The 15,000-nt window shown below is 37.4% G+C and overlaps 1 protein-coding gene across 1 annotated transcript in view; it reads right to left on the bottom strand.

Annotated features, from left to right (window-relative positions):
• The window catches only part of npc1l1 (NPC1-like 1), a 16,246-nt gene that overhangs the window by 727 nt on the left and 519 nt on the right, over nucleotides 1-15,000 (bottom strand). The window contains exons 2-19 of the mRNA XM_060881803.1: nucleotides 13,216-14,530; nucleotides 11,558-11,822; nucleotides 11,341-11,441; nucleotides 11,086-11,258; nucleotides 10,815-10,943; nucleotides 9,672-9,854; nucleotides 9,345-9,459; nucleotides 8,704-8,969; nucleotides 8,433-8,522; nucleotides 7,325-7,515; nucleotides 5,846-5,973; nucleotides 5,597-5,726; nucleotides 5,132-5,190; nucleotides 4,451-4,601; nucleotides 2,707-2,938; nucleotides 2,092-2,205; nucleotides 1,754-1,916; nucleotides 1-1,287 (exon numbers count right to left, since the gene is read on the bottom strand). The exon at nucleotides 1-1,287 is cut by the window's left edge and continues 727 nt beyond it. Of these exons, the coding sequence (XP_060737786.1) occupies nucleotides 1,061-1,287; nucleotides 1,754-1,916; nucleotides 2,092-2,205; nucleotides 2,707-2,938; nucleotides 4,451-4,601; nucleotides 5,132-5,190; nucleotides 5,597-5,726; nucleotides 5,846-5,973; nucleotides 7,325-7,515; nucleotides 8,433-8,522; nucleotides 8,704-8,969; nucleotides 9,345-9,459; nucleotides 9,672-9,854; nucleotides 10,815-10,943; nucleotides 11,086-11,258; nucleotides 11,341-11,441; nucleotides 11,558-11,822; nucleotides 13,216-14,530 (4,032 nt within the window). The 3' untranslated portion in view covers nucleotides 1-1,060. The remainder of the gene's footprint in view (nucleotides 1,288-1,753; nucleotides 1,917-2,091; nucleotides 2,206-2,706; nucleotides 2,939-4,450; nucleotides 4,602-5,131; nucleotides 5,191-5,596; nucleotides 5,727-5,845; nucleotides 5,974-7,324; nucleotides 7,516-8,432; nucleotides 8,523-8,703; nucleotides 8,970-9,344; nucleotides 9,460-9,671; nucleotides 9,855-10,814; nucleotides 10,944-11,085; nucleotides 11,259-11,340; nucleotides 11,442-11,557; nucleotides 11,823-13,215; nucleotides 14,531-15,000) is intronic.

Here is a 15,000-nt window from a genome sequence, read left to right as displayed (position 1 = left end):
CTTTATTTTTAACTTTGACAAAAGTTGCTGTATGGTCTAAAACTATTGAAATGTGAAAAAATTAAACACTTTGCCTCGGTGGTTAGCTGATGCACTAGTATAGCTAGTAAACCTATTAGTTAGTTAGTTTATGTCATAGTTTTGTTAGAGATGTTAGTGCACCTATTTCCATCTAAAAAAAAAAACAAAAAACAAAAAAATAGCGTCTATGTCCGACAAATAAAACGAGTCATTCTTACGTTCTTGTGTAGTTCTTGTGTAGATTACAAGTTAAAAATATCAAAAAGTCGATTGCTTTGCCTCAGTGCTTAGGTGAAAGATATGGAAAATAGAAGCACTAGCATTGCTAACAAAATGATTAGCATGTTCATTTAAGTATAGCTTTGTTAGCATTGCAAGTGTATCTATGTTTCTGTCTAGTTAATGAACTAGCACCATCTGCTCTTAGCTAGATTTTATGTATCTATCTAACATCTATATATCTGTAAATATCACATCAAGTCAAGTAGCCTGTGATTTGTTTTATAAACCACATAGCAGAATAGTGTTATTAAAAGCTCCATTTAATGATTGTAGCCTTCACAAGATCTATTTTTCAATCCTTTAAGGTCCATAGCTACTAGTGTTTATTAGCAAACGCTAACAATTAGCAGCTGCAATTGACTAGCTGTTAATTGTAATTAGCCAAAGAGCTCCAACTTCTTTACATCTGTGTGTGCAAATTTAAGCATCTGATGCATCATGTCTGTGACTACTTTTCATTATTCATTTACAAATTAATATATAAAAATAATAATATGTTCCGGCAGGTGGCGTGATATGGAAATTGAAGCGATATTACCCTCTCCTAGCCCAACATTTCTGCTTAGAAAATGTATGTTAGAGCAGTTAAATCATGTGGAAAAAAAAAGCTTTATCCGTATAAAGCAGTTCTCCTGACCCTTATATTGCACTAGTGTGTATACTGACAGAGTAAGTTAACAAACCATCCTTTTCTCTCTCTGCTAACGACCTGGAAGCAGGAGGAAGAGCAGCAGACAGGAAGGTCATCCCATGACTGTTAAAACTTGTAGCTTGTGCTCGGTTCTGGTGTCATTTCCTGCTCCAGCGTTTCCGGTGCTGGTGGAGCGGTGTCAGGCTGCGTCGTGGCATAGTCGGGCTCAGAACTGACGTGATTCTCGGTCCTTTCAAAGCCGCCGTTGTCGTAAACTGCTTTGTTGCACTGCACTAACTCTATGGCTTTTTTGTTCTGCAGCTCCAGCAGCAAGGCCTTGTTTACAGACGGACCTGAACAGAAACACAGCAGACCTTTCAGTGAACATCTGGAGTTTACAGAGATACTATGTGCTCGTGTGAATCCGTTTAGTTTTATAAAGTAAGTATTGCATAAGTATTCAGCTTTTCCTATTGTACATATTGTAGTTGTCTTGGCATGTAACATCACCGACTCCTTTTCATTGCGGCCAAAGAAACATAGCTGCCACAGACTGCCACAAACTCCCAGCAACCATCAGCACTTCCATGTTCACAGTCACTAGTCTTTTAGTTGTTTTCACCTGTGCTCAAATATGTATTATGTATTTTTGGTGTCCGGACTTTATAAACACTCTGGTTTAGATCTCAGACATAGATACCTTTGCCTTGTTCATATTTTTGAGACTGTTCCAATACTTTCTATATGATCACATCCAATAGCTAGAGTACTAGACTTTAAGGGAAAAAAACTGTGTGTGAAAGTGTGTGTGTATCATACCAAAGAAGCTGAGCAGTACAGGCAGGAAGATGAGGCCGTGTGCCATCCCCAGCAGCGTGATGACCAGATTCAGCCGGAAGAAGAAGATCTGAATGAGCTGAGCTTTAGCGAACGCCAGCACAATGATTCCAGGCAGGTTGGTCATAGCGACGCCGGCGAACACCTGTCACATATGACGCACAGCACATGAATCAGCAAACACAGCCTCAGAAGAAATCAGCAGCAGGTTTACTAAACACACCACAAAAATGTTAACAGTGTTTTTTTTTATATAGTGAGCAAGGTATTTGTTTTACACTCCAAATTCTTGGTGCATTGTAGGTAACTGAAGGACTTACCGCGCTGCCCATCCTAGCTGTAGCATCTTTGGCTCTCTCTACTTTAGTGGGTAAAGTGCTCAGAGCAAAGGAGCGTGTTATATGAGATACAAACTCCACTGATATCCCCACAGCCTGGAGAAAGTTACACAGGAGACACCATGATGATCACCATGATGGACAAATAATGACACAATACCATCATCCTGCTCAGTTTACTGTCATGGTCTTGGGATTATCATAGTTGTAGTGTTGAAAAATAATCTACAGCTGCATTTAATTGAATAAACTGAGATCTGATTCGTCAGAACGTGTTGATTCGTTTTATAACTGGAACAAACTTTTCCTACATGTTCTGATTTTGGGAGGCAGCAAATATATGGAAAAAATATCTTTTGGACTGATGACACCAGTACTGTATGTTTTTGGCCTTGAAACAAAATGCTACGCTTGTAACATTGAGTACATTATCTTCTGTGAAGCATGGTGGTGGTAGCATACTGTTGTGTGGACAATATTCATCAGCATGGACTGTGAAACTGACCAGGGTTGAAAGCAAGTGTCAGTGCAGTGTTAACATTTTCAGTATATATACAGTTTGTATGCATAACAAATGCTGAGTTCCTTTCCACTCACCGTGACGAGGTTGATTAGCGAGACGGCGTTGTAGTCGATGCTCCACAGCGTCATGACACCCACTGTATCCACGGTGATCATCACTATGGTGAGGAGGTTAAGGAGGCCTGAGCACAAGTCCATGCCGAGCAGGATGCAGCACACCACGAAGGTAGGTAACAAACAGAGCGAGAGGTTCACCAGGCCTTCATATACGATGCTAGTGTACTGCTCGTAGTACACGTACGTTATGCTGCGGAGGAGATGGGGCACGAGGGTCACAATACGCTCATCGTTATTACGTCATTATTACTCAAATACAGGCAAATTCATATAGTTCACCAACATGATTGTTAAGCATTTTAAAAGATAACAACTAAATTGTCATAATATCTTTTATGTAACCTACTTAATGGATCAGGACACAAGATTTACCCAAAATCTTTTGTCGTCTAAAGTATTTTCTGTCTACAGAAACTCAGCTTTCCTAAATGTTTGGTTCAAAATGATGCTTGTCACTTGACACAAAAAAAACAAAAAACAAAAAAAAAACCCTTCAGTAGATGGTGGTATAGTTCCAGATTCATGTCGACCTCACTTTTTAAAATTGTTTTTCAGCTTTTTAATTCTCGATTAGAGGTGTTGATTGGTCTTCTGTAGCAGCAGCTCTAACAATCATAGGTTTATAATAATGCACTTAATCTTATTGAATTACTCACTCTCACTCACTCATTTTATACCGCTTATCCGAACTACCTCGGGTTAGGGTTAGGGTTAGCCACCGTGTGGTAAGCCAGGTAAGCCACCGTGCCCCCCTTATTGAATTAATCTTATTGAATTATGTAAATTCATAAATTAATTATTAATCATTTGTAAAAGTAAATGCTTGTGGTGTAAGTCTCCACAGAAAACACTTCTATTAAACAATTAACTGTGACAATTTTTTAGGACACTATATATGATATTTCTGTATATGTAACATTTCTCCATGTTACATTTCTACATGTTGTATGTTACAATTCTGTATATGAACATTTCTATTTTTATAGCCTTTATGTATGTTACTTTTATAGATGTGTTTCTATGTATTATATTTATTTATGTTACATTTTTATATATGTAACTTTACTCCATGTTACATTTTAATATGTTACTTTTCTACATATGGAATCTTTCTATATGTTATATGTTACATTTCTACATATAAACATTTCTATATAGGTTACATTTCTATATGTTACATTTCTATATATGATCTTTTCCGTATGTTACAGTTATACATCATTTCTATGAAATATGTAATATTTTTATCTATGAACATTTCCATGTTAAATTTCTACATATGTAACATTTCTATATGTTACAATTTTATATATGAACATTCCTGCATTTGTTACCTTTCTGTTCTATTTATATATGTTACTTTTATAAATATGTGTTTCTATATGTGTAACATTTCTTTATATTATATGTGTTAGATTTTTGTTACATTTCTGCATATGAATATTTCTCTACATATAACATTTCTATCTATGAACTGGTCAATATTCAATATCAAATTTGTTTTCGAGATCTAATGTTGTAATGAACTCGTCCTTGCACGTTTTAGCTTTCTACACTCTGCATCAGCACAAGTGTTTGCATAATGCTTCATATCTTATCATAGGGTAACACGGTTAGAGAGATAGAGATAGCGATGTAATGATATATATAGAGAGATATAGAGTTAGATGAAAAGGGTGAAGGGTAGGAATGAATTGCTCACGAATAGGGGAAGACCTCGAAGTCGGGTGCCGTGTCTGTCAGATTTCTCATTGTCATAGTGATGTTGTGGGCGAGTTCTCTCGCTTTGAGCAGAGCTGCTGTAAACTCCTGTGAGTTAGTGAGAGGAATGTGATACGCCATGAACCGAGACGCTTTAGACATATACAGAAAGAAAGAGACAGAGACAGAGAGATTATTAGACAAATAAAGAAATAGTGAGAGATTAAATGATTTTACTTCACATATTATTTCTTAAGGCTCTTTGTGAGTTGGTTCACCATAATGTGAGCTCTTGGGTTAATCTGTTTATTCCATTGCTAGTGATAGTTAGGGTAATCTAATGCTAATCTTTGGACTAGTCTGTTTATTTGAATGCTAATGTTTCTTCTTCCTCTCATGCTAGTTTTTAAGTTAGTCTGTTGTCAATATAAAAATAAACTTTGTTTTAGCCTGTTTAATCTTATACTTATGTTTAGATTAAGTAACTTACATTACTGCTAGTTTTGGGGCTAATATGCTTACACTAACACTAGTTTTTGGCTACTCCATTTACTATAATGCTGTTTAATGCTAATTATTCTGTTTAATGGAGGTTTTTATTCTGTTTATTTACTATAACCATTTTACTATAGTGTTAACTTTTGGATTAAATACATATTTAGAGTTTGGACTTTTTTCTTACCTAATATTTCTCCTGTCACATTGTCCCGGACCACGGATGTGTCATAAGCTCCCAAACCACTATAAAGAAAAGAAAAGAAAAGAAGAGAAAGAAAGATTTATAAAATCACTCAATCTTTGCACAAATGTTCTTTCCTGACCAAACTTTTCCATCCATATATATAAGTAATCTAACGTAGTGGTGTTCTTGAAACAGTAAAGTAAAGACAAACAATAATTGGGTCAAATGAATTAATTTAACTTAATTGTGCCTTTACAAAGTTTACAAATAATGGCGGCTTAATAGCTGCATTACAAAGCTGTAGCTCTACCTGAGGATGGAGTTCTGTTCAATAATACCATAATAATAATAATCATAATAAAGTATAAAATTGAAAAATAAATATGGAGCATTTTAAAAGCTTGGAGTTTACATCTGAATCCGCATCATGTCTACATTGGTTTGTATGTTTTTGGCTGCACCCACCCTTTGGGACACAGTAAGTCTGGCCGGTTGTTGAGGAAGCTTGGGAGATATTTATTGAACTCTTCGACGGTTGGACGCAGTACGCCGTTGGTCGGATTGCGCATACACTTCTTCAAACACGCAAGGGGAGCTGGAGAATAAAGAGTGGAGTAATTTATTTAATTATATAGCAAATCAGTCAAACACCAACACAATTGCAAGACCAAATTCTGTACATTTTTCCATTGTGTGTTGTGAGTTGATACCCACACTCTGAAGCAGGACAGAAACTCCCTGCGTTGGGTCCAGAGCTGTAAAGCCGACAGCATCGCGACTGAGGATTCAACCAGTCTATGAAATCATCTACCCAGGAGGATGATGGGATAGCCAAGTAGGATCTGTTGAAATAAATTAAATAAAAAAAATACAACAACATAATAGCAAGCATTAATTTACCATTTTAATATAGTTTTTTTTTCATTCTTTACATTTATTTCAACCACCAACACATAAAAATATATCTTTTTGAGGGACCATATGAAACAAAAATGTATTTTAATTATCTGTTTATTTATTTATTTATTATTATTATTTTTTTAATTTTTGTTTTGTTTCCATTTTATTAATGCTTTCAGGCTATAAGGATAAAAGAGCATATTTGTCATCTATAAATGATGATCTTTGAGTTCTTAGTTGAGAAATATAATTGCACACACATAATACTAATTTAAAATTACTTAATTAAAACAATAAAAAATAATAATAATTAGCATCATTCATAAATAAAATATAACTGCCTTAGTATTTGTTAAGTTTAATCTCTGCCACTTTTTTAAAGCTGATTTATTAATACAAATCTTAATGTAAAGTGTTAAATAAATAAATAAATAAATAAATAAATAAATAAATAAATAAATATAATGACATGGACTTGGACAATGAAAGAAATAGAATCCATTAAAATATGATCAAGTTCAAATAGATTAAAAATCTGTGACTTATGCTAGGTTGCTCTTCTCTCCTTACATAACAGCTATTAAAGGTTTATTAGCTAAACCTTGTCATGGCTAAGTTCATTTATATCTTTCAAAAATGGCCAAAGCAGCAACAATGTAAGAAGCAGACCTTCTGACCTTTTGAAGCCCAAGGTCAGGATATTGTTACTCCTGCTAAAGGTGCACATGCTAGCAGTAAACAGGCTAGCAGGCTTATGTAAGAGGATAACAGCCAAACTAGCATTATAGTAAACAGGTGTATTGAGCAGTTAGCATTACTATAAAGAAGACAATCTCCTAACTAACATAATATTAAAGTATTACTGTAAAGAGGATAACACCCACACTAGCATTTTAGTAAACAAGTTAAAACAACTGTTAACATTGTTGTTAAGGGAATAACATGCAAGCTAATTTTAAAGCAACTGAAATAACCAAGAACTAGCACTACAGTATACTGGCTAATATTTAAATTTGCATAATATAAAACATGATTCGACACGTATAAATGTATTTACAAATCTATAAAAAGTAAACTATAAACAGATTTTAATAAGGCCAAACATTGTTTAAACTTCAGACTATATTGATATCTTTATATCATACATATCTCAAGAATTTGACATCTATAAATGCATTAAATGCTGAAAGATGGATATTAATGTGTGTATCTAATCCAAGTCCTCCTTTTGTCTTTGGCGAACCCCTGCTATCACTGTAAATATTAATTAACAGAAAAATCGTGGGCGCTCACCTGTCAGGATACGCTGTGGCGTACTGGATCTTCTGGGTAAGGGAAAACTGATCACAGCCAACACTGGAACACACTCCGTTCATACCGTCAACATTTGAGAAGTTGAAGCCTCTTGTTGTGACAAAATATACGGGAACCCCGACCTCAAAATACTTGTACAGGTAGGCAAAGTATGTCAACATGTATGAGTCCTGTGAAAGTGAATGGGAAAATTGAACTAGTTATGAGAAAGTTAGAAGAAATGGTAAGCTCCTGTTTTAGCCATTTTAACAAACCGACTTTCTAAGACTTGCTTCAAACCGCTAACCCCAAACAGCCAAGTCACATCAGATTTCCCTCTATCTATATTCTTTACTAAAATATATAGCAAAAAACAGGTTTTCATGGACCTGGTGTGAGGTGGTAACATTAGCTACGAAGCTAGAATTTTACAGAAACTGAAAACATTACTCTCACTCTCATCTCACTCATTTTCTACCGCTTATCCGAACTACCTCGGGTCACGGGGAGCCTGTGCCTATCTCAGGCGTCATCGGGCATCAAGGCAGGATACACCCTGGACGGAGTGCCAACCCATCACAGGGAACACACACATACTCTCATTCACTCACGCAATCGCACACTACAGACAATTTTCCAGAGATGCCAATCAACCTACCATGCATGTCTTTGGACCGGGGGAGGAAACCGGAGTACCCGGAGGAAACCCCCGAGGCACGGGGAGAACATGCAAACTCCACACACACAAGGCGGAGGCAGGAATCGAACCCCGACCCTGGAGGTGTGAGGCGAACGTGCTAACCACAAAGCCACCATGCCCCCCCGAAAACATTATTTGAATTCAATTGAGAGTATTCAACAGATTTAAATAAAGCTAAACGACAGCATGTAAACAAAAAAATCCCTTGGGGGATGCTCTTATAAGAAAATGATCAACACCAGTGTGGTATGATGAACTTTAATGACTCAGAATCTGTACTGACTTTTACAGAGTGCTGGGACTGGAGACTCCTTCCAAAAAAAGAAGCAATTATATGAATTTCTTTGTTAAATAAACATCTAAAACCCAAGGCCATGTGTAATTTATTACTTCTTGAGTTGTACTTACTGTTGGCATGGCCAGCTCCTGATCCAATCCCACTTTCACATTAAACATAAGGTAAATGGAGGCACAGAACATGAAGAGAAACAGCACAATCTGCACAGAGAAGCAAATTAGAGCATGATAACTTATAGGTTACATAGTATGTAAATAATTGTTTTTTCTTTTCAACGTTCATTTAAAGGTCCAGTATGTACATTTGAACCATTGTGGATTATTTATTCATCCATATGCCAATGATCTTTGTTTATTGATGCATCAGTGTAACAGGTCGTACCACTACAATCCTGCAGACGGGGTGGAGCAGTACAGGGGCATAATATTTCCGCATTATAGGGAGAAGGAATCCCTCTTTGGGTTTGGAAGAACGTGGCTTCTTTACAGTGACACAGCAAGCTATTTCACAGCGATTTGCATCTTGTCGGCGAGCGTCGAGAGACAGCAGTGCTACGAACGCGGTCATCTGCAGCACGAAGTCCATGAGAACAGCTAAAGCGGCATAGAGTGCAAAAGACCTCACAGCAGGCATCGTACTCAAAGCACCTGGAAACAGAGTATAATGAGTGCAGAGTATAATGAGTGCGTCAAAGCATGCGTGTTTAACCCTTGTGTATACTACACTATCATTTATATATGGGCGGTAAAACAATATTCATGGGTTCATGATAACCTTGTGAACAACAGATACAATTAAAATACACTAGTGATAATAGATCATATCACTTGGTTGACCTTGGTTGCTGCCAAGATGCCTGGGATACCTTCTGTCCTGGTGTTTTATTTCCTCTAACACACCAGATTCAATCAATAAACTCATGAATGTGCCTCTCTGAAGGGAACTGTGTGTGAAGTGAGTGTCCACGACCAGTGTTTGTGAACCTGTGGATAACTTTTGGCCACACTGCTGAGATCTCTTACCCAAAAAGAAGCATACAGATTCTGACATGCTGCAAAGGAGCATGCTGGGAGCGACATTTCCAAGGACTCGACCAATCTGCTCCTCCCGCTTCTCTCCTGGGTGGCGTATGTCTCTCTAAAAATACAACATGAGATACCTCGAATTTCCTCGTGTCATGGTAATAGAAATAGGCAGAGATAAAAAGAACGTGTAAGTGACTGATAATGAGCTGAAGATAAATGTCCAATGAGTTGAGATAAAACCATGCAAGGAGAAGATAAAGCTGATAGAGCTCAGCAAAAATTCAACTAAAGATCAGCAGATAGAAACTGATCTGAGAGAAATACCTGATACTCCAGAACAAAGATGAAGATGTTGTCAGCTCCTACAGCCAGGACTAAAAAGGGGACCACCTGCAGAATGACGAGCGAAGACGGGATTCCTACCCAAGCATAGAAACCCATAGAGGCCAGGACTGAGCAGCCAACTACCAGTATACCCCCTAGGCCAACAAGGAACTTTGAGTCCACCTGGTGATTGGAGCGAATATGATAACAAGGAAATACAATCATTAAAAGAAATCCCATAAGTACTTCCCTGTATGTCATTCAAGTCTCGATATATTTCTGCTCAGTTTGTGTTAGAATATCAAATCAAATCAAATCAAATCAAATCAAATTGTATTTGTCACATACACATACATACAGGGTACGACATGTGGTGAAATGCTTTATGCAACTGTCCGGTATTAGAATAAAAAGTATAAAAAAGGCAAAAAAATAAAATAAAATAATAAAAAAGTATAAACTATATTAAAAAAACTATATTAAAATGTATATAAAAAATATGAAAATATAAAAGGTGAAATAATGTATATACATATGCAGAAATATATATATATATATATATATATATATATATATATATATATATATATATATATATATATATATATATATATACATAAATGTGTACGGTTTTTAAATATTGTCCTTAAAGTGTCCAGGTTCAGTATGGTGTGTAAATAGTGTATAAAGTGTATAAAGTGGCACTGTGCTGTGCAAGTCCAGAGTTAAAGTGTCCTTAAAGTGTCCAGGTGAAGTATGGTGTGTAAATAGTGTATAAAGTATATAAAGTGCAAGTTGAACATTGTTGAGTGACAGTGTTGAGGAATATTTATGAAGATCTCAAGCAAATGTATAACCACTTAACTGATTTTATTATAATCAGTGCAAAGTTGGTACTTCCCATTCATTTACTAATAATTTTGCCACATTCAGTATGTGGCTGAGACTGAGGGACTTTCCACTAAGGGGAATCTGTAGATCATATCTGGCCGTTGCATTGACAGCGATGAGTTGCTGGGAATTACGCCAAGTAAATTGGTGAATTTTGTCGAACTGTTTCAAAACTAAGAGCCATGTGCTTCACCTTAGACTCTGAACCAAAAAATCCTACAACTACAAAAGAACAACAACCCGCTGTCTCACCAGAATGCGTTTGAAGGATGAGTATTCCCCTAGAGCCACAGCAATGTACAGAAAAATGACTGCATAGCTGATCATAAAAATGGGGATGTCCTCGATTGTAGTTCTGTTAATTTCATCTTCTAAAGATCTCTGTGGGAAAATAAAGCATTAAGAATTGGGATACTTGAGAAAGGGAAGACAGGTTACTCTTCCATTTGAATAGAAATGTAGTAGCCAAACTTTGGTGGTGTGCTAAATACAATCAATAAACATTAAACATTTCTAAGCTCACCTCAGCCATGTAAGCGAATGTAAAGTTTGTGCTGGGATCTTTCTGGTACTCTTGTACTATTTCCAAGAATCTTAATTCCCATTCTTGCACCACTTTGAACTTTGGGTGTTCACGTGGATAGTTATTCAGAGAAAACGTGAGGATGAAGGCTTCGGAATTTGTGTAGTCTTCATCTGAAAGCAAGACATAAATCAGTTACCCATATACTGTAAGGTCCCATGTAACAGCAATCATTTGCCTTTCTGTCTGTCTTACTTTCATATCCTCCTACAGCCAAGAAGGGAAACACAGGTCCTCCATAGTCAGACATGCAGCTCATACCGAGTGCAGTGATGTCTTTAAAAGACAGCGGAGAGCTATGCAGGAGAGAAAGTGAAGAATAAATCTTACTTGCAAGATAATGACAACATTCAGAATCTTCTATCACTGTTTGAGAACTATAGTTTTCGGTTGCAACTGTAAAGAGACTTACTTGACGCAGTAGATTAAATGATCTCTCCAGTCAACTTCTTTAGTCACGCCGAGCTCGGTCATGTTAGCCTTTGCATTCAGATTAACTAGGCTGTTTTGGAAGTACTGAGGAAGACTGTTGATAGCACAGTCGGTAACAGCAGGGTTCTCTGGATTGAGGGGTGCATAACACACATCCTTAAGGCTGGCAGTTTTGTTAAGAACATCAGACCAGAACTCGATTGCCTGGATTCTCTCTTGAAGCTCCAATAGTTGCAAAATTAAGTCTGTGAAAAAAGCAGAATTTCAGAGTTACAGTATTGTTTAAAGATCCTTTGACTGACTACAATTTTTGAAGAAAGTGTCTTACTGTATAAGACAGCAATTTGTCAATGAGTACACTTTTCATCACGCCTAGCATGTTTTTGTCCAAGGCAAGTTAGTTCCTGTTATTATTTGTGGTACAATAGTTATTACAGCAGTAGTTATAGTTTTTAGTTAATACAAAAAAACTAGAAAGTCATCTGTCATAACTTTCCCATCGTAGTCAGATAACTGTTTAAACAAAGTTCTGAAACTGGAGACTCCTTCTATAATTTAAAAAAAAAACTTCTTTTTAAAGAAAACTTTACATCAATGATTAGACATCATTCTTTGTGAAATAACACAAAATTGTTGTATTATCAGGGCTCTCATGTTTTGAAGACATGCAGGCATCTCCACCTCCCCAGCACCCCTGCAAAGTGTGTGTGCGTGAGAGAGAGAGAGAGAGAGAGAGAGAGAGAGAGAGAGAGAGAGAGAGAGAGAGAGAGATTATGACTGGTGTTGTTTATTGTAAGTGTTTGTTGCCTTTTTGGACTCTTTTATCATTTGTAATGTTGCTCCCATTTAAAACAGTTCGGTTCAAGCCCAGACATTTTTAGGTTCAAGATTGAGGACAATGTCCCGTCCAGAGACAAGCTGTTTCGTGTTGAGGTTTTGTTCAAACCGACCATCGAAAATACCCTCGCTAATGAATGTTTTTTTTTCATTGGTTGTTGCATTAAATCTTACCCAGATAATGCTATTTTCTGATTGGCTATTGTGTAGCTTCTTTTTTTTTTGATTGGCTGATAAGTGTCAGGCTCGACTAACAACTCCAGGGGAGACGCGCATGATTCCTGCCCGGTTCCATAGAGACAGCGGTGCGGACAGATACATTTTGGGAGCTTGCGGCATATTAAATGTATGATAAATAGTAAGTTTTTCTGCGTGAGAAATACGATGAGTGGCGAGAGAGCGTGACTAAAGACCGAAATGCGTGACTGTCACTCTCAATGCGTGACACTTGACAGCCCTGTATTATTACTCCATTTGACCATGTGCTTTGATATAAACCTTAAAGCCCCACATTTACTGAAAGATCATCTGTTATTGTAAGGTATTTAACACTTCCTGATCATTCAGAATCAAGAATAGACCATTGCTGTGCTATACAGTACGTTAGATTAGAGTATGTAGAATATAGCGTTTATATTTATTATATTAAATATATTTAAATATATATATATATTTAATATTATTTATAGCTCTAGACTGGAAACCAATGTGGTATGTTACTATGATAAGTTTAAAGCTTCATAGTTGACATAACAAAAGGCATTTTATTTCAGCTCAGATTCACTTGTATTAGCTACTAACCTTTAGAGATTAGGCCGCTGAAGTTTGTTTTGCCAAACAGCAAGGAGTCATACTCATAGCCTGGTCTCCCTGGAGCTGTCAGTATCAGCTGGTTGGTACGAAAGAAGGGGTCAAAATGCTGGTCATTGAAGTCCTTTTCACGTCTAGCACGGCTGTTGGGAGCCGACCAAAGCTGAACAGGGTCGGTGGTCAGTTCTATGTTTATTAGCCCACTTGAAAATGCCACAACTGCTACCAGACACACAATGATCACGGTCTTCGGATACGTAGCCATGATTGTTCCCCAAGTCTGAAAGCCTGAACCCAGGAAATTTTGAACAGCCAGACTTGCTCGATCAGAGCATGTCACATCTTTAGGATTCACTGTTTGGTTTTTTCCTACTTCATTTGCGTTTTTGTCCATGCCCCCTTTTGACTTCTTACTTTTCCTCGTCTGGTAGAAAAACCTAGCCGCAACGAAGCCAAAGATGAGGAGGCACAAAACTATAAAGGCAATGATGCAGTAGAAAAGGACACCGTTCATGTCCCCAACCATGAAGGAATTCTCCTGTATAGGTGGTGGTGGAGGAATTGAAGGGCAAGAATCCAGACAGTCCTGGCAAGAGCACTCTTCTTCACCAGTGGGTGATGTTTCATTACATCCTATAGCCAAGCCTGCATATGGAACCATTCCTGCTGGTACCTGTGAGGTCTCGCCAGATGATATGAGTCTAAAATCAATATCAAGTGGAGCCAGACCATTGCTTGTGTCACCCTGGAAATCTAACCAACGCTGAGGCGTGCACAGCTTATGACCGTATCGGCCACACATGGTAGCGATGGCAAATCCACCTGTTGCTGGAATTCGCACGTTCTGGCAGGACCTGAAGGACGCATCGGCGAAGCCGGTGGAAATGTAAGCCTGGTACGCAACCACAGCATCTTTGGTCACTCCAGCGTTCGTATAGTTCACAGTTTTGGTGATGTTGATTATTTGGCTCTGGTCAGGGCTGCACGTGGTGATGCAGTGTATGTGGGCAAAATTGTAAGCGCAGGACGGGCATCGGAGTAGCACAGCTTTGGATAGTGACAGACTGTCTTCCAGGGCGTTCAGCTGAGTACTTGTGCAACAGGCAAATGTTTCACCAACACCTCGGTCCAACATTGGACAATTCTTCTTCAGCAGCAGGTAGTTTTGGCCTGTCACTAGTTTGGCTTTCTGATAGCTTTTGCAGGGTATTTTTGCAGGGATCAGGGAGCTTCCTACATTTGGGTTTTTACCACATTCATCATACATCACACAGAAACCAGGTTGAGGCTGAGCTTCACAAAGGACCTGCAACAGATCAGGTCAGGAAAAGGATTTGAAGCAACTTGAAATAGGTTTAATTTCTAGACATTAAATATTGAACACTAATTGCGGTTTTGGGTATGTGGAGCTTGTACTAATGTTGCAAAATCTTTGTTTTACAGATTTTCACAATGTTTACTGTTGGCTAAAGGTATTAGCCTTGAAAACGACAATCATGGCTATTGAGACTTTGTTTCCTGACAGCTCATTAGTTTTTCATGTTCTATTGTTCACGAGTGCTCCCTACAGGGAGTCATATATATGATATGATAAGATATGGCAAGTCATAAAAAAAATTTTTTTGTTCAATTCTTTCTCTAAATTTATATCAAACTACTACATATATATTAAATAGTATACTTATATTAAAACTACTTTAAATAGATATCAATATAAATATCACTTGGAAACGTAGCAATCAGCCTCAGTGTTCACCCTCTAATATTTAGAGCTTA

The sequence above is a fragment of the Tachysurus vachellii genome, chromosome 11 (assembly GCF_030014155.1).
Source record: "Tachysurus vachellii isolate PV-2020 chromosome 11, HZAU_Pvac_v1, whole genome shotgun sequence".
Taxonomy (NCBI): Eukaryota; Metazoa; Chordata; class Actinopteri; order Siluriformes; family Bagridae; genus Tachysurus; species Tachysurus vachellii.
The sequence above is the reverse complement of the archived record's forward strand: the minus strand, read 5'-3'. Positions and strand labels throughout refer to the sequence as shown.